Source organism: Anabrus simplex, chromosome 5, assembly GCF_040414725.1.
Source record: "Anabrus simplex isolate iqAnaSimp1 chromosome 5, ASM4041472v1, whole genome shotgun sequence".
NCBI classification, from domain to species: domain Eukaryota; kingdom Metazoa; phylum Arthropoda; class Insecta; order Orthoptera; family Tettigoniidae; genus Anabrus; species Anabrus simplex.
Window position 1 is genome coordinate 9,804,236 of NC_090269.1, and position 27,493 is coordinate 9,831,728.

Below are 27,493 nucleotides of genomic sequence, written 5' to 3' on the forward strand. Positions count from 1 at the left end.
CCAACCTTCCGTACTTGCAGTGTAAATTGTATACTCATCCGTTGGTAATTTCCGTCAATGTCATGAGATCTAGTGATAATTTCCAAGGGTACTTAAATTCACTAAACTTCACACACTGTGTTGTCGTGTAATACTGCACAAAACCTGTCTCCTCGTATGTGGTCCGTATACTGAACTGAAAGGTTCCCTTGTCACAGCACCAAAATAAATGTTGTGAATAGATGGGGAGTAAGTTATGGTATACCTTACGTTGGACACTGCTTATTCATTTAACTACATTATTTACAAATGGCTACCGCTCACATCATTCATAACAGAAGGATATCCAAAGATATGTCACTCCTGGAAAGTAGCGTCTTTATCTGTTCATCTCGGATGCGCAACACATGTTCACAAATCTACTTACCTGGAATTACTGAAACAGATTTACAATCCCACAGAAAAAGAAAATATGCTTTAATTGTAACTGCACATGTAACACTATTGATTTTAAAAATCAATCAGTTAACATTGATCTGCATTTATGGCAGTCAATAGGTGGCAGATTCCCTATTTGTTTTCCTAGACTTTTCTTAAATGACTGCATACAATTTGGAAATTTACTGATTTATAAGAAAACATAAATGTCCAATAATACTACCTAGAGTTCTAGGGGCAATGGACAGTAGGCAATGGTATATTGATAAAATGGGGTTAAAAGTCAGGCTGTGAGTTTCACAAATGGGAAAAGTCCTCTCAGTTTTAATTAGTGCATTGATGGGCTGAAAGTTCCTTTTGGGGATCATTGTAAGTACCTAGCTGTTAATATAAGGAAAGATCTTCATTGGGGTAATCACATAAATATGATTGTAAATAAAGCATACAGATCTCTGCACATGGTTATGAGGGTATTTAGGGGTTGTAGTAAGGATGTAAAGGAGAGGACATACAAGTCTGTGGTAAGACTCCAAATAGAGTATGGTTCCAGTATATGGGACCCTCACCAGGATTACTTGATTCTACAACTGGAAAAAATCCAAAGAAAAACAGCTTGATTTGTTCTGAGTGATTTACGACAAAAGAGTAGCATTACAAAAATGTTGCAAATTTTGGGCTGGGAAGACTTGGGAGAAAGGAGACGAGCTGCTTGATTAAGTGGTATATTACAAGTTATAAATCTCATTATGAAGCCGTATTGGAATTCAGAATTAGAAATTGTTACAATAAATTTCTAATAAGTGGTATATTCTGAGCTTGCAGTGGGGAGATGGCATGGAATGACATCAATAGACAACTAAGTTTGAGTGGTATCTTTTGAAAGTAGGAAAGATCACAATATGAAGATAAAGCTGGAATTCAAGAGGACAAATTAGGGCAAATACTCATTTATAGGAAGGGGAGTTAGGGATTGGAATAACTTACCAAGGGAGATGTTCAATAAATTTCCAATTTGTTTGCAATCATTTAAGAAAAGGCTAGGAAAACAACAGATAAGGAATCTGCCACCTGGGCGACTGCCCTAAATGCAGATCAGTAGCGAATGATTGATTGATTGATTGATTGATTGGTTGACTGATTGATTGATTGAGGCAAGGCTAAGGCAGTTTGGACGGGTAATGAGAAAGGTTGTCATATACAGGGTCAGAAACAACATGAACTGGGTATATGAGCATTAGAGGGGTGTTCATACTGATAAATAACCTGAAAAGAATAATTAGATATCTTGCGCCATTGTCATTTTATCAGCCACTGAAGTTAGCCAATCAGATCACTTCGCGGGCGAATTCAAATGAATCTGTTGGAGATGAAAGGCATTATGTCACTTTAGCAACTTTTCAGGAGAGGAAAAACGTTATAGTTTCAAAATGAAGGCCAGTACATGTAAGAAATATCTGACTACTGTACACAGTTATTTTAAATAGATATTTTATAAAAATGACCATCCTTTCAGCTCCGAACTTCAATTTTCGTAAGGAAAATAAGCTAAAATTACACCAATTTACCGATTTTGAAGTAAATTTATTTTGTTTTTGGATTCAAAACAATTATGGACCTGAACTCTCTACCTAGCCAAATAGTAATGTTTCTGATGGGTGCAAATTTTTTCAGATCGACATATTCTACTTACCATCATTACTTCAAAATTTAAGTCGTCTTATGACACCTAACAATAAAAATTAATACTGCTTTACTAAGCGAAAGAATTACTACTGAAAAAAATTACAAGAAAAAACAATAAAACATGGCTGTTTGAAAGGTAATTCAAGAGTACCTGGCCCTTTTTAAATGCCCTGATTTTCAGCACACTCTGTCGCCATTTTTTCGCCATGAAAACTCAGTGCCCGGGGTTCTACGTATTTAACTAGTTTCTTAATGTCCTGTATTTTTTTAAAGTCTGTATTGGCACTTTTCCACTGTAGGCCTTGTCAAATGGCACTTCAAGCAAGGCTATTAATTGAGGTTTCCCTATAAGGAATGTACGTTTCACAGGAGAATCTATGAAAATTAAAGCTTCTACTACTCCTCGTTTGTCACTGAAATATCTGAAATGTTTGAAAGATGCAGGGAAGATCCAGAAAGTCTTCATAAGAAAAACAAAGGAAGCATAGTTCTTGTTTTCGTTACAGTGTAATGTGCTTATCTCAGAGAAGAAAAGTCGTGAAGAGCACGGGAACAACTTAGCGCTGCCGCACTGGAAGAAAGATGAAAAGAAATACGACACTGAAAGGTAAGTTGTCAATGAATTAATGCTTTCCTCCACTGCATGCAAAGTTATAAACAATGATTTCTAGTACAATAATTATTTTCTCCACCGTTCAATGCGTCTGTCTTAAATCTTGAATTAAGCAAAAAATTTAAAATGGCATATTTTGATATAATGCTCTTTTGCTCCAATCAATTCAAATAGGTTTTGCGAGGTGGTGCTGCAAAATTGGCAGACAACTCAAGACCAGCTTGAGACCCACGCCGAGAAATCAGCATCGAGCACAAACACACCTTGGCTTTCAACCAGTCTCTCTGTAGTGCATTTCCTATTCTCAAACGAAAGGGTCCACCTGTTCGACACTTTATCTCATACATTGCATTATGTATTGCTGGCAATACATATTTCATCTCTTATCGACATATCCTCAGTTGATATAGATGTTGATTCCCATAGGGAATCTGAAACATTTGTCCTGAATGAGTAAATTTATAATACCAATATAAATGGTCCGTTATTGGACATTATAAATTTTCCAGCTAACTCATTCTTGGTTGCCAGCGTTTCGCCCTCGTGTGCTAGGGTGGGCTCATCAGTTGGTACCTAGCACACCTACCAATATGCTGGCTAGTGCATACCGTGGAGGCCACTGCGTAGGCTAACTGGAGCCACCGGCAGTGCCAATGCACTAAGAGACTTTGTCTCATTATCAAAAATTGATGCCTGCTTGGCCATCAGATGATATAGATGTTGATTCCCATAGGGAATCTGAAACATTTGTCCTGAATGAGTAAATTTATAATACCAATATAAATGGTCCGTTATTGGACATTATAAATTTTCCAGCTAACTCATTCTTGGTTGCCAGCGTTTCGCCCTCGTGTGCCAGGGTGGGCTCATCAGTTGGTAACTAGCACACCTACCAAAGTCTCTTAGTACATTGGCACTGCCGGTGGCTCCAGTTAGCCTACGCAGTGGCCTCCACGGTATGCACTAGCCAGCGTATTGGTAGGTGTGCTAGGTACCAACTGATGAGCCCACCCTAGCACACGAGGGCGAAACGCTGGCAACCAAGAATGAGTTAGCTGGAAAATTTATAATGTCCAATAACGGACCGTTTATATTGGTATTATAAATTTACTCATTCAGGACAAATGTTTCAGATTCCCTATGGGAATCAACATCTATATCATCTGATGGCCAAGCAGGCATCAATTTTTGATAATGAGACAAAGTCTCTTAGTGCATTGGCACTGCCGGTGGCTCCAGTTAGCCTACACAGTGGCCTCCACGGTATCCACTAGCCAGCGTATTGGTAGGTGTGCTAGGTACCAAGTGATGAGCCCACCCTAGCACACGAGGGCGAAACGCTGGCAACCAAGAATGAGTTAGCTGGAAAATTTATAATGTCCAATAACGGACCATTTATATTGGTATTATATCCTCAGTTCCCTGAAAGATACACATAAGATTGTAAGGACAATATTTAGTACTATTACATATTTCGTTTTTTAAAAGATGTCTTTAGGTTAAATCGTATCTTGAGCACCAACTTGCAGTTTATGCATATACACACTAGAATTCAATATTGTAGGGATAACCTCTCATGCATTCAGACTCTGTTAGCTTTTGATAGGCAAGAGGATGTTCCTGATGTCCTTAACAATAGATTTAACTATGGAATTTTTTCAGATTATTGCTCATGTCTTCTAATGGATACTGTAACATTTCACTGCCCTGACTACCTAAAACGGAATGTTAAAGTCAACATTTGCCATGAATAACGCTACAATTTTTGTATATCAAACGGCAGAAAATATGAGTTAAAAGATACGGACAAATGGAATCAAAGTGGCCGTGACCGAGATGAATGTGTTAATTTCAAATTGTTAAAATCAACAGAGAGAACAATCGAGCACTGAATTCAATTAAGCCACGGTGAAGTATGAGAGACAAATTACGTGAAGAAAATAACAAATTTTAAGGGGAAAATTCCAAAATTCATTGATAAAACCAAACATATTACGGAATCCTAACACTGTGCATCTCAAATATACGAGATCTCAAGCGAAATATACAGAAGGAGATAAGATACAGCTGAGTGTATACTAGGATTGGACTGAAGAAATACAAAAGTTTCTTCAGGAAACACTTTAAGAAAACTCTAAGATTTAAAGCGTATTAACGATAAATAAGACAATTTTAAGCTACCATTAATAACATCGAAATCTTTGTAGCAGATCTTTTGATGTCATATTATACCTTTCAAAACGTAGTACAAGAAGGCTTTGTAACTAAGAAGACGATATTAACAATATCTTTGGATGTATTTTTCATGCTTGTGTCTAAGAAAGTCATGATGGCTTGCAAAATCAGAGATGGGATTGACATCTGATGGAATCCAGCCGACTCTTCCTGTGATTACAAGTCCAATTTCTGAGATGCGGAGATGACAGAGCCGTAGTCCAAAGATGAACGTTCCCAAGGAAGGACGAAGCAGCAACTATCCCACCCCATAAACACAAGCAGAATAAGACAAGTTTTATGAATTTTCTGTCTTGTGGCGAGTAGCTGACTGTGATGTTTATAAGGAACAGGTCATTATATCTTTGTGAAGTGCTTTCAACGCAAGTGAATTAATAGTAATGTTTTAAGGAAGGTTATAGGCAGTCTTCCGATATATTTAAACACATCCAAGTGTAGGGAAAGATGCGTACGTCAATGAAGTGTTATGCTAACAGTATTTCACATTATTCTCAAGAAGTAATACCAAAGATAGTGTGTTTTGAGGAATATAAAGTATGACATAGGTTCATATCAAGTTATAGGTCACCGAGGTCATAAATATCGACAATTTATTGCCAAACGTAAGTCAATATAGGTTAAATATCTTACTGTTTTGATAAGTGAAATGCATATGGCTAGGAATATGTTAGTTGTTGATCCATGAAATATTAATTTTACTGAGTTGAGAAGTTAATCGAGTTGAGCGTTACACTGAATTGATTAAATAATATTTGCATATGTGGCGATATAAAGATATGATGAAAATATGAGGTAAGGAATGTAAGATTAAGGAATATTATTATCTTGTAGTTGAGGAATTATGATAAATATGACGACGTATAAGGAAAGATTTTTATGTAAGGTTAATTAATGAAAGAGTAAGTAAAGCAAATATGAATCAAGGTTATAATAGATGCTAGTAATGATGTGAAATATGGAATAACCTATGAGTTTATGGCAACTTGATAATGGACTTATACGTTAATAATAGATTACGGTCATCAAAATAATTTCAAGTAACCTATAATTAAGAATCTGATGGCAACTTCAAACAGAATTTCATACTATATTTTATGTTTAAGATTATTAAAGCTGAAATAGCAGATCATTGATGGCAGATACGATCTTAGTGTCCTCATTATGTTAACCTATCACTACTAAAAAATTAGGAAGTTCATCTATGGTATTCTTTGTTGACCTATAATCATACGACTGAATTTTATGAAGTGATATGACTTAAATACAATCTGTCAACAAATTTGCTGAAACTATTTAGGACAATTTTACCTATTTCTTAGGAAAGTATTTCAAATATAACCATTCATGAAGTGATATGACTTAAATACAATCTGTCAACAAATTTGCTGAAACTATTTAGGACAATTTTACCTATTTCTTAGGAAAGTATTTCAAATATAACTATTCATGATCAATAATATTTTTATATTATGATAGGTAGCTACTGAAAGCTACAAAAGTGAAACTGATCTTATTCTGTGAATGTTTAGTCAAATAATTTAATCGCGTACATTTAAGATGAATGAAATATTCTCTCTTGAACATTGTTAGTGATCCTGAAGAGTTTTATTTTATTCTTATGGCATAATTTTATTACTTTCAAACACGTTAATTGTTTTATTTATTATTTTTCATGTCAACATAGAGAATTCTTGAATTGTAATCCTCCATTAAGAGGCATAAGAGATATGAATTGTAATTTATGTGAGGTCAAGATGATTTTCATTACGTAATTTCAACACAAACAAATTTCAAGGAGAGGAATTATTTTTATTTATGAAGTCAAGACCTTGGAAGATGATAGTATTTTATGATTGCGGACTAGACTGTCAAGATCAAGAAAATGATTACGAAATCACTCTCGACCAATGCGGTGATACCTGGGTTTGAAATGGAGGCAGAAAATAATGAAAGAAAGAGGGCAGAAATCCAAGTCATTTTCAATTTACATTGTAAAAAATAAGTTATTTAGGTTCACTGCAGTTCATGTATTTTGAACGGATACAATAAAGAGCTAGGCCTACATCCTCAAATATTTATACAATGTACGTAATGAATTACAATTTGCACTATTACACTTTAAGAGGTGCTTTTAGAAACAGTTCTAATATAATATGGAGTTAAGGTGGATAAGCTGTGGCTCGTGGTTGTTTGGATTTAAATTATCTGATAAACTCACCAACAATCCAATCATGCTCACCGGGAATAAAATTAGTGAGGTTATTTATTTGGAGGCATACTATATTTACATTATTATACTTTAATCTTGGATAGTAAATATGTATGGCCTCACTCATGATGAAACTCCCTCTCGCCATTTAGAGGCTAGATCATCACTGGACGCCTGTTAAATTTTAAATACTATTTTCAGAAATTCAGTGAAAAGGGAAAGTCACACAACACAACACTGTCCAAAACCAAGCATCAAACTTGTTGAATTATGTAATTATATTACTTTTAGCTTAATGAATAACAAGGAATTTTACATTAAAAAAATGGAAATACTGTCATTCCCATCCGATGAATTGTAAATCATAGCTTGTACATTTAAGCCCTGTACATTTGTAGATTGTAACACAAAAATTATAACGTATCAGTTTTCTTTGAATGAACAAATATATGAAAATCAAACGCACTGTTTATACCGAACGCAGTATAAATCAAACCTGAATATCTTGAATAGTGGAAGAGAGCTTCTCAATCACTGTCGAACATCAATGCTCCCTCGCTTCCCTGCAAAGTGTGTTCTCTCTCTCTCTCGCTTCACTGTGATGTACAGTATGTTTCTTTGGTAAGGTGCCCACATTTACATCACGTCAGCCCGGCTGCACTGGGCAAGCCTGAACGCGTGCCCAGCTGAGCAACTCTGGTCTATATAAACATTTGAGAACTGGATAGTGTCGCGATGATGATGATGATGCTTGTTGTTTAAAGGAGCCTAACATCAAGTCATCGGCCCCTAATGATACAAAATGACACGAGATGCAATGACAATTTAAAAGTCCAAAATTCATCCACTGACCAGAATTCAAAACGTGATGAAGAATGAATGGATGAATATGAATTTAAAACAATCAGTGGATCCGACCCGGAAAGCCTCACCTGCCCAGAAACTATATTACCGACCAAAGGACTGCTTCCAAAGCACAATCCTGACTCGATGATGCTTATTGTCTACAGGGGTTCAAAATCCAGGTTAACGGTCCCTCATAATGGTACTCATCACTAGTAAAGTAGAAGCATGGTATTTCTGAAGTTGTGGTACTAATCACAAGTAGCGTAAACTCACGGTGTTCCAAACATTGCGGTATTACAAGTATTGCACGTCGCACAGATAACGCAGACCTATGGTGTTTCTCACATAACAACACCACTCATAGGCATCGCAAACCCATGGTGCTCCTCACATAGGTGTACTAATCATAGGGACTCGAAATATCCCATGGTGTTCCCCACATAGTGCACATAAATCACAGGCAACGCAGACCAATGGTGTCGTTCATATAGTGGTACTAATCACAGGCAACGTAAGTCCGCGATGTTCCGCATACAGTGGTGCTAATCACAGGTATTGGAATCCCGCGCTCTCTGCTGCTACTAATCACAAACCTACTGTGTACCTATGGTACTACTCGCAAGTAAAGGCGACCCATGGTGTTCCCCGCGTGATAGTACTAATCACAAGTAGTTTCATGGTTGTAATTCAATCACCCCCTTGGTCGCCTCTTTTAGTCACCTCTTACAACAGGCAGGGGATACCATGGGTGTATTCTTCGTCTGCATCCCCCATCCATATGGGGTCTTTATAGTGTCAACACAGATATAGAAATGATGAAATTCATCAAGTGTTGCGCACTTCGTATCGCACTATACTGTCAGCTCGGAGGTCCATATTCAAAACCCGACCACCCTCTAGATGTCCAGGGTAAGAGGAAGCATGGACAACAAAAGAAAAGATGAATGGAGCTGGTCGAGAAAGACCTGAGGGAGCAGAACCTTTAAGTGAAGGTACCCAAAACATGCAAACAAGAGAAGATTCATTAACAATGACCCTATGTAAAGTGAGAAAAGATGCAGAAGAAGTATGAAGAAATGAGAAGGCAAATTCATGCCAATAATCAAACAAGGTAAAAATTTACAGAAAGACTTATTAGATATACTGCATATGGAATAAAAACATCAAGATGGAGGTTGGATAATATTTTTCACTTCAATGATGTACACCTCATAACTGTACATTTGTGCTAATAAAAACATACATACCTTTCTAGTGATAACAATTGAGCATACACATTTAGTAGTGCTTTCTGGCTTTCCTTTGAGTCATCTTTCTCATAGTAAGATGCCAGTCCTTGCCAAGCAAGAGGCTGTTTTGGAGATAATTCAATTGCCTTATTAAATGCATTAGGAGCTTGACTTTTCTTGTCAGTTTCTTGAAGGGACACTCCAAAGAGAACTAAACCAACATAATTATTTCTATCTGCTTTCAATATAGCCTGTAAATAGAATGAACACATAATTTATAAGAAAGTTTCTTTGTATTAATGAGAAATTAAATTTAACAACAATACAATTTAAATGCTGTGATAAGTTTTGCAAGAAATGGATGAGAAAGAATTATCCAGGAAACAGTAAGATACGATTACCTCGTATCTCTTGAAAGCAAGTTCATAGCTGCATGTGACTTTGTTCAAAAGCTTAGTTTAATTTGGAGATTTAAAGTCAGATAACATGTTTTTGATTAACTTCCAAATTACAAATAGGGTGGAGGGTTAATAAAAAAAAACGTTAAGAGCACGCAGAAGGTGAAAGCTGGAAATATGACAGTATTTCGCATGCAGAAACTGTTCAGAATACTGATATGAATTTTTTTTTGCTAGGGGCTTTACGTCGCACTGACACCATTAGGTCTTATGGCGACGATGGGATAGGAAAGGCCTAGGAGTTGGAAGGAAGCGGCCGTGGCCTTAATTAAGGTACAGCCCCAGCATTTGCCTGGTGTGAAAATGGGAAACCATGGAAAACCATCTTCAGGGCTGCCAACAATGGGATTCGAACCCAGTATCTCCCGTATGCAAGCTAGCAGCTGCACGCCTCTATGCGCATGGCCAACTCGCCCGGTGATATGAAAATTAATATGAAAGATATAAAAAGACACGCATATCGTGAGTCTTGGGTAGCTCTATCAAACTAATAATGTGCCATTCCACTGTTCCAGAGAGTAATGCCTTTTATCGTTCAGTCTGTGAACCTCTGTGAATGAAATAATTTCCTCCACAACCCCCTATTAACAACTAGCTCCATGGTCTCATTTAGTTCCACATCTCTCATCAAGAAATTATTAAAAATGGCATTTAACGATTGCCACCTCAGTTTTCCTCCGGTTCTTTTAACCTCCAATGCTGAGTCTATTATTCTCCTGGATAATCTATCCTCCTCCATATGCCACATGACCTCTCTACCAAAGGCTTTTTTTAAAATTTCTTACAAGGGGGCATTCTCTACTCGTCACCACCGATTTCGCTCAAATTTATAGAATATGCAGGGTTTGGCTAGAAATGAAAGTACCTGAAGTGGGAACTCCAGATGGCCAAGCGTATAGAAAATAAAAATGAAAATACAAATGTTGGCGCGGCTCTCGCACCGTATAGGTCACTTACGTTAGTACGTGCGCCAAGCAGTTGTTGGCGTAGTGGTAAGAGCTTGGACTAATAAGTCGATGGTCGTGGGTTCGACTCCCCGTGTGGAGACTGTTTTTTTCTGTCAACTTTTATATTATTCATTTTCCAATTACGCAAAGAGGTGAATAATTCATTTTATTTATTCATTTATACGCAAAAGGCATAGAAAAGGTAAAACATTGGGATTTAATTATAAGACTTTTTTCTACCTGCGCCAAGAATCTATTGTTTGTGTACAGCCGCCAGGAGCAACCTTCACTTGTCATGTGAAAACGAATCTTACAGCGAAACGACTATTCACGTTTATGGCGCATTCCCCAAAGAGGGGAGATAGCCAATAAAGGAGAAAAAAGAAGAATTTCTGTTTGAACACGTTGGGAAAGTTCGCAACCCCAAATTTTCTACAATTGTGCGCTCATTAAAAAAATGACGTCCTATATGCCTTTTGCATATAAATAACTTAAATAACTTAAAATAAAGGAATAATATAAAAATTAAGAAAAATATTCTCTACACGGGTAGTCGAACCACGACCATCGAATTTCTAGTCCAAGCTCTTACCGCTAACGCCAACTACTGCTCGGCGTGCACACTAACCTAAGTGGCTTATACGGTGCGAGAGCCGCGTCAACATTTTTATTTTCTATACGCTTGGCCATCTGGAGTTCCCACTTTGGATACTTTCATTTCTAGCCAAGCCCTGCATGTTCTATAAATTTGAGCAAAATCGGTGGTGACGAGTAGGGAATGCCACCTTGTTAGAAGACAAATGTCTTTCAATTGAGTAATTCAAGATCGCCATGGCTCTCTAAGAAGACTTGAGGCAGACTATCTGGATGATACCGAGCTGAACTGACATGGCAGAGAGGAACCTGGACTCCAGATGACATCTCGATAACCAGCGGAATAGAATGACCATCACCCAGAGCTGCGGAGGATGAACGAAAGATGATACCATTCCGGAAGCGAAGGAAAAAGATAAGTTTCTTAAAATAAATGTATGTATTAGCTAGGTAGAGAGAAGTAGTTAAACTTTAGGTGGTATATCGTTATAGACTTCAGAATGACTCAAATTCTGGTCGATTCTCACGAGTGATTTATTTATTGAGTCGATATGAGGGAATAGGTAGTCTTCCTCAGAAACAAGATTAACACCAGTTTGGGTATGCAATATAATATTGTGATAATCAGGGCCCGGATTTCAATGACATATCATCTTTTAATTGGTGCGTCATAGAAGTTGCTAAGTTATATACAAATCTGGTTCGTGGGCCCCAGATTACAGAAATGTGTATTTATTAAGTCATTTTTTGTCATTTTTTAAAGTATTCGATTTTTGGTTTTTTCGCTTTTTGCGTCATTATTTTGTCCTTTTTAATTATTTTATTTTTCTTATTGGTTATTTTAAAATAAGAATCCACATTTAACATCATCAATCAACCAGTTCCTATATCTTGACGTACTTGAAGGTTTACATGAAGGTTCATCTTCGAAAGTTTCTGCACTCAGTTGTGAGCTGAGTACGTAACTTTGTACATCCCTCACCTTTGTGTCTTAACATGAGATGAGAGCTAAGCTATTTTTGGGTGACCTTCAGACGAGGGCTAAGCCTTTATCAGTTCACCAGGGAAGTGTGTTCACAGTGTGACGTCAGCAGTGAGGTATTTCCTGCCAGTGTACTCTATTTAATAGTTCCTTCAGGTCAGTTTTAGTTGTACAGTTTGTAGATGTCACTTGTGTGTAACCATTTCGAGTGCGTGTTAAAATGCCAAAGGTAAAACCATCCAAGGCAGGTCATTTGAGATAAAAATTGCCTCTGAATTCGGCGAAGATACCTTTTCTACAGATGGTGAAATACTATTCTGTAAAGTATGTGAAGTGAAGGTGTCAGCAGCAAAAAGATTCACTGTTCAACAGCACGTCAGTCGTGACAAACATGCGTGCGGTATTTAGAATATCAGCAAAAAGAAAAGTACTCGACAGCTACTCGTGCAAAACGCATCATCAAGCAGAGGTACAACCTCAGCCTTTTTTAATCTTTTGCACTCTTATGTCGAGTGTGGTTCGACATTAAAATATTAGACTTGCGCTCCGATGTCGAGCTCCACTCGATATTTATCCTTTCTCACCACCTTTTAACTTTAAACCCTTTTAATCTTTTCTTATCCACCAATCTTCTTTCTTTATTAACTTATCCTATTTTTCTTTTCACCTCAAAAAAAAAGAAAAAAGAAAAAAAAAAGAGCTACATTGCCACCTTCATTTTGGGCCCTCACTTTCAAATTTAAACTCATGCCTTGCGTCCGCCAACTTTAACTACTTCAATCACGACCTGAATTTTTTATATTCAAGAAATAGCGCACTGTGCATACACGTTTTCATTTGTTTCCGGTATTGCGCTTTTTAAGATTTTTTCTATTCACTATTGTTTTTTTCACGTCAACTGTTCTAAAAATCTTCAAGATCATAATTACGTATTCAATTATATTGAATAGTATTATAATTATATATATATATATATATATATAGGTACATTTTCTGAACTAAGCAAATACTTGATCATTAATTTATCCTTCAATCTCCGTCAGCGTATGAAACTACAGCACTTGACGTTGTAAACACCGCGCCGATCTTCTGGAGCTTGCAATTTACTTCGGTTGAGCTGCTCGTCTCCGGCTTCTTCATGACTTCAGATCTTCATTTTTGGATTGTGTTGTGACTTTGTACCTGACAGTGTATGCAGTCTAGCTCATTTAACTGTTCTCTGCTTTTCGTGAACATTGTGAGACAGTGCCAAACATTGCGTGTGCTGTGCTGATGCTCGGAAGATTACGCATTACTTCTTTTAAGTGACTTACATTCCACTTTGTTTGAATTTTACAGTGCCTACCCCCATCATTTTTATATCGCCTCTTCAACTGATATTGTGTGGACTTGACCGTTAACTTCTTTCTTACTTATGTATTGTTTTTCGAGTTATAATCGGCTGATGATGACCCAGACTAGGGTCGAAACCGGTAACATTTCCACTTTTAATTAAATATCTCTACATCTCTTATTTACTTGTACTGAATAGGTTGAACTACCATATTTATTATTTCAATTTAATTTTTACACCCGATACAACATCTCGTACTTTCAGCACTCGTATGATGACTGTGTCGTGTTCTGGTATTGTAGAGCTATTTAACGGTCTCTGAGAGAATTCGTTTTCCTATTTATAACAGTTCACGGGAATTGTGGTAACTTCTTTACGCTCTGCTATTCTCGAATGTTTATGCAAGTTCACAGATGTTGTTTGAATGTAAACATGGCTTCTGCTTCGTCTTCACTCATGGAACTGGATATCTTAGAACAGTTAGTGGACAGTGATAGTGACGATGGTGAACCAACGACTAACTTGGATGATTTATTAGTGAATAATGTAAGTGAAAGTGAACAAAGTGATAGTGATAATGAAACCGGAGGTGGTCATGCTCCTCCATACCCATGGCACGAGTGGAAAGCTGGCGATCCTGATTTACCTGCATTCTCATTCAATGAAACAATTTGTGGATACAAAGCATCAGGTAGGAACAATCCCTGAACACCGTACGGATTTTTTCAACTTAGTTTTAGTGACGAGTTATTCAAGCAAATTGCCGAAGAGACCAACAGATATGATAAAATCAAAATTCAGAAAGTGACACCACTTACAAGGCATTCGGCTTGGTGGGGTTGGACTGATGTTACCATAAATGAAATGAAGGCTTTCCATGGAGTTTTACTGAATATGGCAATGCAGAAAAACGACAGAATGCAGGATTTCTTTTCAAGAGGTTGGTTAGAATTGTCCAGATTTTTGTAGACTGTTTTAGCTGCAAAAGATTTTTTCAGATATTCTGGGCTCTGCATGTTTCTGCTCCAAATTCAGCAATCCATTTGAATCCTCAAGTCAGGTCTCGAATTAGCAAAGTCAAGTACGTTTTGGACTACATCAGTGAAAAGTTCTCGGAAGTTTATTCACCACATAAACATCTTGCAGATGATGAATCAACAGTGTCTTTCAGAGGCCGTGTGTTATTCAAGATGTACAATCCGCTGAAGCCTACTAAATGGGGACTCGAAGAGTTTACATAATATCCGATTCTACAAATGGATATATGTGTAGTCTTATCCCTTACTACGGTTCTGCAACTACAGAACCTTTGATTTGACTGGACTTGGCTTTCACAGAAAGAATCGTGCTTCAATTAGTTGCTAATGTTACAAATGCAACAGGCCAGTCTGGGTACCAAGTCTACACTGATCGTCTCTATACATGTGTTACTCTGGCTGATGAATTACTGAAGCAAAAGATCCATATCACTGGAACAATTCAACCGAATCGCAAGCACTTGCCAAATGGGATCCGGAAGAAAAATCTGCGCCTAAGGAAGCATGAAGTCAAGTGCTTAGGCAGAGACACAATGATGGTTCTGGGATGGCATGACAAGCGCACAGTACTGATGCTTTCAACATGTGGAAACAATTCAACCTCAGTTATTGTCAGAAAGAAGAGAAACTGTGTTGAACAATTAGAACAATTACAGAAACCACACATAATTGTCGACTACACGTCACATATGGGAGGCGTTGATTGCTCGGACCACTACACATCAAGCTACGCTTTTGTAGTGAAAAGCTTGAAATGGTGGCAGAAATTGTACTTCTGGCTATTGGAAGTGGCAATATCGCATGGAGATTCCATCACACAAAACCTTCCGGAAACAGGATATCAGCGAGTTGGTTGGCGAAGTACGCAACAAAGGTCAAAAGCGAGGAAGACCATCTACTTCTGATGTTGAAGAATGTTTGAATGGTAAACTGCACATCATCAACAAGCTGCCTGGAAAACAACACAAAGTCTGTGCTGTCCGTTCAAACAGGAGCAAGAAAGGTGGTAGAAAGGAAAAAGTTTACTACTGCAAAACATGTTCGAGAAAACCCAGTCTCCACCCAGAAAACTGTTTTGAAAAGTACCACACAGTGAAAACCTACAAAGATTAATGTATTTTGTGTGCCTAATTGTAAATATATTTGTTACCATGGTTTGGTGGATTAGCAGAGGTGAAAGAAGGTGCCGGGGTGAATGGGTCTAACTACTTTGTCAAGAAAGAATTTAAACTGAAATGGAAGGTTACATTTTCTCTAAGCAACAAGTTAACAATTTCTCACTTAGTGAGTTGACAAGAGCAATTTAAAAACAAGACTAGAATAATCCAAGATATCAAATCTTTAACACACATGGGCTACCAGCACTTAATTTTACAACCTTTGAGCTTCCGGAACAAATTTTACAGAAGAGCATAAATTTACAAAGGGGCAGAAATCCCCCAGTACCAGGAGCACCAGCTCCATAATTAACAAATGTCAAGCCTCTTAGAGGCACTTTTATAACGCATAAAAGAGCTGACCCGCTCTCAATTTTTCAAGCCTATTAAAGGCAATACCAGACTTTACACTTAATTGCCTCAAGACACAACTTACAAAATGAAACGGGGGTATGTTGTACCCAACCTACTGGGCCTTAGCAGAAAAAGAACAGGTTAAATAAATGGCCCGACATACAAAGGAATGGAGGCGTGAATTTGCACTCCTACATGAAACTTCTTAAAACCTAAAAGGCACTAGGCCGATGAAACAGGGGCTATTCCCAAACTATGGAGGTGACCCGTATAAGAAAGAAATCTGAACATTACAGAAGAAAAGAAAATTCAGTTACCAAAACGTAGTCACCTCAAACCAACATGATGGGGAGCTCGAGAAGGTAAATCACTCTCTATCCCCGAATTACAGTTACAAATTTACTTAAGTTTTTACATAAGCTGGTAGAAATTTACATATTTATAGAGATGGGTTACATGGTAAAGGTTTCGGACCTTTCCCGCGGATTAAACTGCTGAGCTAGCAAGAAATAAGGATGTTAAATGGCCATTACCTTACTGAAGATCTGTTGCCTGATGAAAGAGGCACCTCCCGCCTCCTGCTACACGTCCATACACTAGGTTAGATGTTAATCAAGTGGCCAAGAGACAAGAAAATCAGCAGAATATAAACCCTCGGGGAAAGTTCGAGACCTTTCATGAATAATCAAGCCACACCCTCTTACTTTATTGGGTCGCTTAAAGTTACACACCAAAATTAAAGAAGAAACCAGTGAATGGTAGAAAATTAATTACAGAAATTCTTGATTGGTTAAAATCAAAACAGGCAGAAAGACAGGATAAATATTGCCAACCCAAAAATAAATGCACTAAATTTAGTAAAGAACAAACTTGCGAATACAGAATTTCTTCAAATGAGGTTCCTTCACTTCACACCAGGGTGCATGATCATAGTTTTTTGCAGAGGCATCTATGAGAGAATGTCCACAGTTTTAGATATACAGAAAACAAAACAAGTCGAAATTCACACAATGACATCTTCAGAGGAAAAATTTAAATAGGTGTCCAGTTTTAAGTTCACTGTTTCTCCTGTAGAGGAGTACTTTAAGGCGGAAAATTTAAATGTGCGGCGTAAAGGTGTACCACCCGGTACAATATTCATGTAACATACTTATATTTTGTGTTAGATTCTTTTGCATTGTTCACATCCTACAGCTGTTCATAGTGGAGAAATTAATTAGGAGTGGAGCAGGAAGCATACGCTAAGGGTAATGGAGTTCAAAAGATTAACGAACAGTGTGAAGTTTTTGTCACAGCAAATATTCCTCTTCATAAACTAACTATTCCTAAATTAAGGCAGTTCCTAGCACGGTATACAGGTCATTCCATTCCGGACGAATCTACGCTAAGGAAATATTACATACCGCTCTGCTATGATAAAAACACTCCAAAGAATACAGGAAAGAACAAGCGGAAAGAAGATTTTTGTCTCAGTAGACGAAAATACTCATGTTGAAGGTCGTTACGTAGCTAATGTAATTGTAGGAACCCTGGAAATAGATAATCCTGGAGAAATAGTTTTGCTAACTTCTGAAGTCCTAGAATCTGTCAATCATTCTACAATATGTCAAATGTTTGACAGGGCCATGGTTCTGCTGTGGCCTAACGGTGTGAGGTACGATAACGTTTTACTTTTCGTGACCGATGCCGCACCTTACATAGTTAAAGCTGGTAAAGCTATCATAGCTCTTTATTCAAGAATGGTGCATGTAACTTGTCTAGCTCATGCTTTCCACAGAGTGGCAAAAGACGTGAGAGAGAATTTTCCTGACATTGACAGACCTGTGTCACAAGTAAAAAAGGTATTTATCAAGGCCCCATCACTCAGAAGACTCTAAGTCACTAGCTCCCGATATCCCACTACCTCCGCACCTTGTAGTCACACGTTGGGGTACATGGATCAATGCGTGCGAGTACTACAGTGACAACTTATTAGCAGTGAAGCGAGTGATAAAATCTCTAGAAGCCCAAGACGCCAGGGCAATCAAAATCACCCAAGAGATGTTTTCAGCTGACGATGTGCAGGGTAAGTAGGCATACATTAAGGCAAATTTTAGCTCCCTGCCGTCAGCTATTACACGACTTCAGGAGAGAGGTGTGACAATTGAACAAGCGACAGCTTTGGTGAGAGCAACGCAGGAAGATTTGGAAAATGTGCATGGTGAAGTTGGCGAGTCGGTATTTTGGCATCTAAAATATGTTCTTGATAAAAACACACGATACAAGGTTTTGTGCTCAGTCGTTCAGGTACTGAGTGGGGAAGATTTCAGTGTAGTGGATATTGAAGAAGAGCTGTCACCAAGTGATTTAGCGCACTTCAAGTACACACCCCTCGCATCTGTGGACGTCTAAAGGAGCTTTACGATGTACAAGAACGTTTTGGCTGAAAATCAACGTTCTTTTACCTTAGTGAATCTATGGATGGTCACAGTTATCTACTGCAACATGGTCTGAGGTAAATATTAAAACCTACATAATATGGCATTATGTATAGCTTTACAGTTAAATCTGCAACTGACGGCGATTACGATTATAGGAATGTTTTCTCCTTTTCAGATCATTTCTCTTTACAGAGTACCTGGTGTCAGAAGATCTTCGTACCATTACATTTTGTTTCTAAGGAAAACTGAGATTCCAAAACAAAGAACTGATATACTGCTATGTAAAAATTAGAGAAAATATCAATTATCAATACTGTTCATATTTAGAAATGTATATAATTTAGTTTCAAACAATAAATACTTGGGATGTTAGGTCATTTTTTGTTCGTTTTTAGGACCTTGTTTGATCATTTTAAGGTCATTTTCTAGCATTTTTAGGTCAACAAAATCAGGGCCCTGGTGATGATATTTCAATGAAATCAAAGAATCCCAACATATTATGCCATGTCGTATGTGAAGTGATTATGAGTGGAATATTTTAGGATCTTCGATATAATGCCGAATGATGTGTTAATATAGAATAATGTTAGATATGGAAATGACAGCAGACAGGAGACGTTAATGTTAGTTAAGAAGATATTGATCCAATGATATGAATGATCGAGAAAAAAATGATTTATGCGTCAAAGTAAGTTATATACGCAGAATATTTGAAAGAATAGGAAGATATATGATATGAAATGGGAAATGAAGATGTTATGATGTTATATGAATGTAATGAGGAATGAATTGAAGGAATATATATTGCTACGATGATATAATAGAAGTAATGGAATATTTGAAGAGAAAGATGAGATGATTGACGCAAACTAGGATCGTATATGTTTATGATGCAATGGCATTGTTTTTTTGGTCGAGAATCCATATTCTATGATAGTGATGACGTATTGCAACATTTATAAAATATTATGGCAGGATAAGATCATTAAAAGAAATCCTTATGAAATAGGTTGTTCATTAACTTGATAATTTTGACTTGGTATTTCTACTGTAAAATAACATTTTCTTAACAAAAGATTATGGCATACGTAGGTTGACATGGATAGTTATTACTACTTTCTATAGAGAATATAAATGATTTGATATCACATATCTTTGAGAATTATATTCCCTACGTATTTAATAAATTCGCATGAGGTCACATACTGATTTTTAGATACACTTGAGAATCTAGATGGTAGGTTATGTTCAATGACTGATTTATGTTGGAAAATGAGTTAATATATGATATATTATTATTGTTACTGTGGTTTGGTGGATCAGCAGAGGTGAAAGAAGGTGCCGGGGTGAATGGGTCTAACTGCCAAATCAAAGTTAAATTAAAACTTTAACAGAATAACAAAATTTAACAAGTTTTCAATAGGTGGTATAACAACTTGCTAGCTTAGAAAAATCCAAGATTTCAAATCCTAGACACACTTGGACTACAAGCCCCTAGCTTTACAACTTTTGAGCTCCTAGTTCTACATTAACCAAGCAACAATTTGTTCAAAAGGGCAGAAAACCCCTGATACATGGAGCACTTGCTCCCAATTACAATATCAGGCCTCCCAGAGGCACTTTTACAACACAAGAAAAGAGCTTACACACTCAGTTTTTCAAGCCTCTTCAAGGCAATAGTAGACTTTACAATTACTTGCCATTAAGGCACCACTTACAAAATGAAACGGGGGTATCTTGTACCCAACCTACTGGGCCTTAGCAGAAAAAGAACAGGTTAAGTAAATGGCATGGAATACCAAAGGGAATGGGGGCGTATAATTGCACTCCTACACATGCATTCTTAAAACCTAAAAAGGCACTAGGCCGATGACACAGGGGCTATTCCCAAACTATGGAGGTGACTCGTATAAGAAAGAAATTTAAAACATTAAGGAAGAGAACCAATTACCAAAATGTAGTCACCTCAAACCAAAATGAAGGGGAGCTCGAGAGGGTAAATCACTCTCTATGCCCGAATTACACTTGCAGATTTTATGAAGTTTTTATATCAAACGGCAGAAAATTACATGTTGGAAAGATAGGTTACATTGTAAAGGTTTTGGACCTATCCCGCGGGTTAAACTGCTGAGCTAGCAAGAAATAAAGATGTTAAACGGCCATTACCTTACTGAAGACCAGCTGCCTGATGAAAGAGGCACCTCCCGCCTCCTGCTACACGTCCACACACTAGGTTACATGTTGATCAAGTGGCCAAGAGACGTGAAAATCAGCAGTTTATAAACCCTCGGGGAATGTTTGAGACCTTTCATGAATAAAACAGCCAAACCCACTCAATTTTATTGGGTAGCTTAAAGTTACACACCAAATCGAAGAAGAAGCCTGTGATTGGTAGGAAATTAATTACAGAAATTCTTGATTGGTTAAATTCAAAACAGGCAGAAAGGAAGGATAAATATTGCCAACCCAAAAATGAATGAACAAAATTTAGTAAAGGAAAAACTTATGAAAACAAAATTATTTCTGAAAGGTTCTTTCACTTTGCACCAGGGTGTATGATCATAGTTTTTGTAGTGACCTCTATGAGAGAATGTCCAAACTTCTTGATGAATAGAACACAAAAACAAGTAGAATTTCACACAGTTCAGGAAACTTCACCAAAAATTTACAAGTTAGTCCAGTTTTAAGTTCAGAATTCCTCCTGTAGAGGAGGTTTTATTGGCGCAAGATTTAAAAGTGTGGTGTAGGGGTGTACCTCCCGGTACACAATTATTATTATTATTATTATTATTATTATTATTATTATTATTATTATTATTATTATTGAATATCCAAAGCAGTTTGGAACCCTATTTTACATAGTATACTAGGGTTGTAGTTAAAATACATATTCTGTTTTACAATGAAAGTGAATTCATATATCTAATCGATGGAAAATGAAGTGGATGAAGTTAATAAAATATTTGTAACAGCACGGCTTCTTAAACAAATGATACAGGGGTTTTGATAATGCAATGTTGCAATAATTCAAATGAGAGTTTAAGTTATGCCTTCTTTCAAATGCAGCACATTCAAACAGTAGGTGATCCACCGTTTTAATTAAAAACTTTAAAATTAGCAATTTTATTTCTTGCCTTTCTTTTTTTCTCTTTGCTAAGCAATAACAAATAAATCAGGTACAAAGTGAGATCAATAAACAAAGAATATCCTAGAACAATTAGACAACATGATTCAACAACATGAGCTTGAAGCTCCCCAGATACAAATTTAACAATGATAGTCATGATAGTTCAGAGTAACACAATGTCAAAATTAAGGATCATAATGGCAGTGAAAGACAAAGTAAGAATTTGAATTGTTAAAGAACCAACACTGTACAAATGACACAAATTAAGAAGCAAGCTTTGGAAGCATACGTATTGCAATTGAGAAGCAGACTGAATCTTTTAAAATATCAAGAAAGAAGATAATTTAAGAAAAAGAAGTTATTACCATCAATAGAATAACAAAATAACACAAAACGGAGAAGAATATTAATATAAAACGCATTACCGTATTCATGTGAATAATCCCCGCCGCCAAATAATTCCCACACCCTAATTTTAGGAAGGCTCATTTTGAAAAAAAAATTAAATGTACTGAAATTCCTTCCGTTGAAAGAGTAACATAGTCATAAACAAACATTTCATATCACTCCGCGAGGTCCACGTGGTCTTTACGCAAATATGAATGTGTAAATTTAGGAGATAACTGCTTTGCCTGAATAGACTATATTTGAGAAATACTTTATCACTGCTATAAAATATATTTGCTATGAAAATTATCAAGTAGGCCTAGGTATTTCGTTAATCTGAACTTGCAGTAGCCTCGAATCCTTATAGATTAAAAGATTCGTTGTCACTTGCATCACTAGAATCCTCTCCTAAATTACTTACAGATTCGTTACACTCCACGTCTAGAGCACTTTTCACACGTGGTCTCTTCTTTACACGGATATTAACATGACCAGTGCTGGATAATTCTTTTTCATGCAGTGTAAACAGTCGAAACATACACACCGGCGAACACGGATGTTAGTTTTGCAATATAGTAAAATCGCGTTAATTTGAAGTTGTTAGGATGCAACAATTGGACTTCGAATTACATAGTTTCGAATTTACCGTCAACTCGTACTTCCAAAATACCAACCCCTGCCACGTCAAAGAATATTCTAAAATCAGTTACTGCATGCAATTAACATTGATGCACAGTTTAAACTTTTCAAATGCAATGGAAAAGAACTATTTCCAAAGCGTATCCAATAAAGTGCATTTACTGTACACTATTCAAATAATGCACTTAGATAAACGACTGACAAACATAACCTCATGCAAGGAAAGAAAAGAGAAAAAAGAAGTATTCAAATAAGTCTATGCTGGCTCCCCTATGCAAGTACTTTTTTCATTGGATTACTGTACTGTATCCATTTTTAGATGCCTTGTATTTGCACGGAAACTACCTGGTGCCCTTAGAAACATCGTGGCTTATCGGACTTTCCTATGACGAGGCGAGGAAGTCTTTCGCTTCCGACTGCATAGCAGCAGAGTACAGTGACCCCATCTCCTTTTAAAAACTTAGTTCTGCTTCTCCGCACACTGCCTGTTACGTGATACTGTGGAGTTCCTTAAAACTCTGAATAAAAAAGAATTACGATTTCACTCAAACTTAGCAGCTAGGAATCAAACTGTCCACAAACCGAAGTGAGTGAAAGTGTGGAAAGCTACCCCTGCACATTCCGGAAGACGCATTCTATCGTGACAGAGAAATTTTGAATTTAAATTACTGTGTAAAATACTATTTTTTAAATGTAAAGGCAGTTTTAAATTGAAAGTCTCAATTGTTTTCAGTTTCAATATGACATATGGGGGTAGTTTTTTTCCATCTGTGGTTACACAAAACAAAACTGTACAGCCAATATCGAAAACTAGCTGAGCGTGTTGCCAAAATTGACGCAAATAAAACCCACACTGCAATTTCGTGCCTCATTTTTTTTTAAATATGCGGGGATTATTCATGTAAATACAGTATATATATATATATGATACGTGACAAGATTTGGTTATCAGGCGTACTATAGACTGAAAGAAAAAGGCTTTGACCAGAGAAACAAGTAGTTCAAATAACGCAATATCATCATTGTGCCATTCATAAAGCTATTCTAAACGACACATAAACTGAGATAATTGCAGACATCTTGGAGGTCTGACAGAAATCAGAATTATGCAAAGCAATCTTCAACAAAAAATCATTGTTATAATATGTTAGAAGGCTTTGATATCATTCATATGCTACAGCTGATTTCATCAATGTATTTTATCTTTGTAATTGAGCAATTCAAGATCCACATGGCTCTCTAAGAAGACATGAGACGGGCTACTTGGATAAACCTGAGCTGGACCAACACTGCAGATGATATCTACATGACCAGCCATGCAAGATGAATGTCACCCACGATTGGGGAGGATGAACGAGCAATGATTTAATACCGGAAGCGAAGGGAAAAGAGATAAGTTTCTTAAATAAAATGTATATAGATTGGTACATATTACAATGAATTGAAGAGCTGTAGTCAAAGCTTGATGTAATTTACCATTATTATCTTCAAAATAACCTAACTTGCGCTAGATTCTCGCGAGCAATTTATTATATTGATATAAAAGGAATAGAAGGGAATAGGTAGTCTTTTAAAGAAACATAATTAACCCAAGTTAGGAAGTGTGATATATATACATACATACATTTATTATCATTATAGACAGTTATGCCTTTCAGCATTCAGTCTGTGAATTTACTAAACGTCGCCCCAATCCTCTATTTGCAATAAGTGCAGTGGCCTCATTTAGTTCTATACCTCTTATCTTTAAATCATTAGAAACCGAGTCTAACCATTGTCATCTTGGTCTCCCTCTACTCCTCTTACCCTCCATATCAGAGTCCATTATTCTCCTAGGTAACCTATCCTCCTCCTCCATTCATCTCACATGACCCCACCACTGAAGCCGGTTTATGCATACAGGTTCGTCCATCGAGTCCATTCCTAACTTAGCCTTTATCTCCTCATTCTGAGTACCCTCCTGCCATTATTCCCACCTGTTTGTACCAGCAATCATTCTCGCTACTTTCATGCCTGTTACTTCTAACTTATTCGTAAGATAACCTGAGTCAACCCAGCTTTCGCTCCCGTAAAGCAAAGATGGTCTGAAAACAGACCGATGTAAAGATAGTTTCGTCTGGAAGCTGACTTCCTTCTTACAGAACACTGTTGTTTGCAACTGCAAGCTCACTGCATTAGCTTTACGACACCTTGATTCAATCTCACTTACTAAATTACCATCCTGGGAGAACACACAACCTAAATACTTGAAATTATCGACCTGTTCTAGCTTTGTATCACCAATCTGACATTCAGTTCTGTTGAATTTCTTACCTACTGACAACAATTTAGTCTTCGAGAGGCTAATTTTCGTACCATACTCATTGCATCTACTTTCGAGTTCCAAGATATTAGACTGCAGGCTTTCGGCATAATCTGCCATTAAGACCAAGTCGTCAGCATAGGCCAGACTGCTTACTACATTTCCACCTAACTCAATCCGTCCCTGCCACTTTCCACCTTTCAGCAGATGATCCATGTAAACTACGAACAGCAAAGGTGAAAGATTATAGCCTTGTCTAACCCTTGTAAGTACCCTGAACCAAGAACTCATTCTACCATCAATTCTCACTGCAGCCCAATTGTCAACGTAAATGGCTTTGATTGATTTCAATAATCTACCCTAATTCCATAGTCCCCCAGTATGGTGAACATCTTTCCCCTCGGTAACCTGTCATGTGTTTTCTCTAGATCTACGAAACATAAACACAACTGTCTATTCCTCAAGTAACATTTTTCAATTACCTGGCACATACTGAAAATCTGATCCTGACAGCCTCTCTGTGGTCTGAAACCGCACTGGTTTTCATCCAACTTCCTCTCAACCACTGATCGCACCCTCCTTTCCAAGATGCCAGTGAATACTTTGCCTGGTATACTAATCAATGAGATACCTCGATAATTGTTGCAATCCTTCCTGTTCCCTTGCTTATAGATAGGTGCAATTACTGCTTTTATCCAATCTGAAGGTACCTTACCAACATTACATGCTAATCTTACTATTCTATGAAGCCATTTCATCCCTGGCTTCCCACTATACTTCACCATTTCAGGTCTATTTTCATCTATTCCTGCTGCTTTATGACAATGGAGTTTATTTACCATCCTTTCCACTTCCAAGCATAATTTCACCAACATCATTTTCCTCCTCCCCATGAATTTGGTTGTTCGCAACACCATCATGAAGATTTCCTTTTACATTGAGAAGATTTTCGAAGTATTCCCTCCCCCTGTCCAGTGATCCCCTGGGATCTGTTATGAGTTCGCCTGAATTACTCAAAACACTGTTCATTTCCTTCTTCCCTCCCTTCCTAAGATTCTTTACTACTGCCCAGAAAGGTTTGCTTGCTGCTTGACCTAGCCTTTCCAGGTTATTACCAAACTCTTCCCATGACTCGTTTTTGGATTGAACAACTATTTGTTTTGCTCTGTTTCTTTCATCTACATACAATTCCCTGTCTGCATCGGCCCTTGTTTGGAGCCATTTCTGATAAGCCTTCTTTTTACGTTTATAAGCTGCTCTCAATTCATCATTCAATTAAGATGTTCGCTTTTTCCCGCCTTTACACACAGTCGTTCCTAGGTATTCCCTTGCTATTTCTACTACAGCATCGCTGTATGCCATCCATTCTCTTTGTATATCCTGAACCACTGTTCGAAACTTCTCACTAATCATATCTATGGACTTCTGTCTAATTTGTGTCTAATTTCCTCGTCCTGCAGAACTGTTGAAACTCAGCAGAGAAAATATAAGATGGGCAGTAGGACTGTTGACAGGAAACTGCCATTTGAAAAAACACCTACATAGAATTGGAGTAATAAGAGACAAGATATGTAGAAAATGCAATGAAGCAGAGGAATCAGTTTGTACACATACTTTTCGAATGTGAGGCGCTGGGTAGAATCAGACTTTCCACTCTAGGACTACCAGGTGAAGAGGGAGAAAAATCCAAGAAGACCCAATAAGAACAACCTCCAGCTTTGTGAAGGGAGCAAGTATATCTAGGTGGGAATGAAGGAATAATATGGTAGCAAAAGATCTTAGATGTCAATGCTAATTAGGACTAATCTTTAGAGGCCTCATGAAGAAAAGGAGAAGAACAACATGAACTGATGAGTTGTAGTCAAAGCTTGATATATTTTACCATTATTGTCTTCAAAATAACCTAAATTGTGCTAGATTCTCGCAAGCAACTTATTATAATGATATAAAAGGAATAGAAAGGAATAGGTAGTCTTCTAAAGAAACATAATTAACCCAAGTTAGGAAGTGCGATATAGTAATGTGATAATAGTATTTCAGTGAGAGCAAAGAATCCAAGCATATTATGCCATGTCATATTTGAAATTCTTATGAGGAGAATGTGTTAAGATTTTGATTGTATACCAAGTGATATGTTAATGTGTATATAGGTGATATGTTACCGTAATGAGTTAGAATCGCACTAGATACAGAGATGACAGCAGATAGAAGAAATGCTGACATTATTTAAGAAGATAGTGATCCAATGATATGAATATACAAGGACAAGGTTATTTGGGAATCAAGAAAGGTAAATACGTGAAATATGTGGAATAATAATAAGGGATATGATTTGAAATGGTAATGAAGAAGATGATGTAATGTTGTTATATGAAAGAAATGAAGAAATATGTGTTGCTACGATGAAATAATAGATGGAAATGGGATATTTGAAGAGAGAGATGAGATGATTGACGCAAACTGGGATCACATGCGTTCATGATTTAATCACATTATACTTCGTTGAAAATCCATACATTAAAAT

The 27,493-nt window shown here is 37.1% G+C and overlaps 1 protein-coding gene across 2 annotated transcripts in view; it reads right to left on the reverse strand.

Moving 5' to 3' along the window:
- Window positions 1-27,493, reverse strand: part of LOC136873665 (tetratricopeptide repeat protein 37) — a 311,142-nt gene that overhangs the window by 254,855 nt on the left and 28,794 nt on the right. For both annotated transcript variants that reach the window (XM_067146760.2, XM_068228003.1), the window contains one exon: window positions 9,251-9,483. In XM_067146760.2, the coding sequence (XP_067002861.1) occupies window positions 9,251-9,483 (233 nt within the window). The remainder of the gene's footprint in view (window positions 1-9,250; window positions 9,484-27,493) is intronic.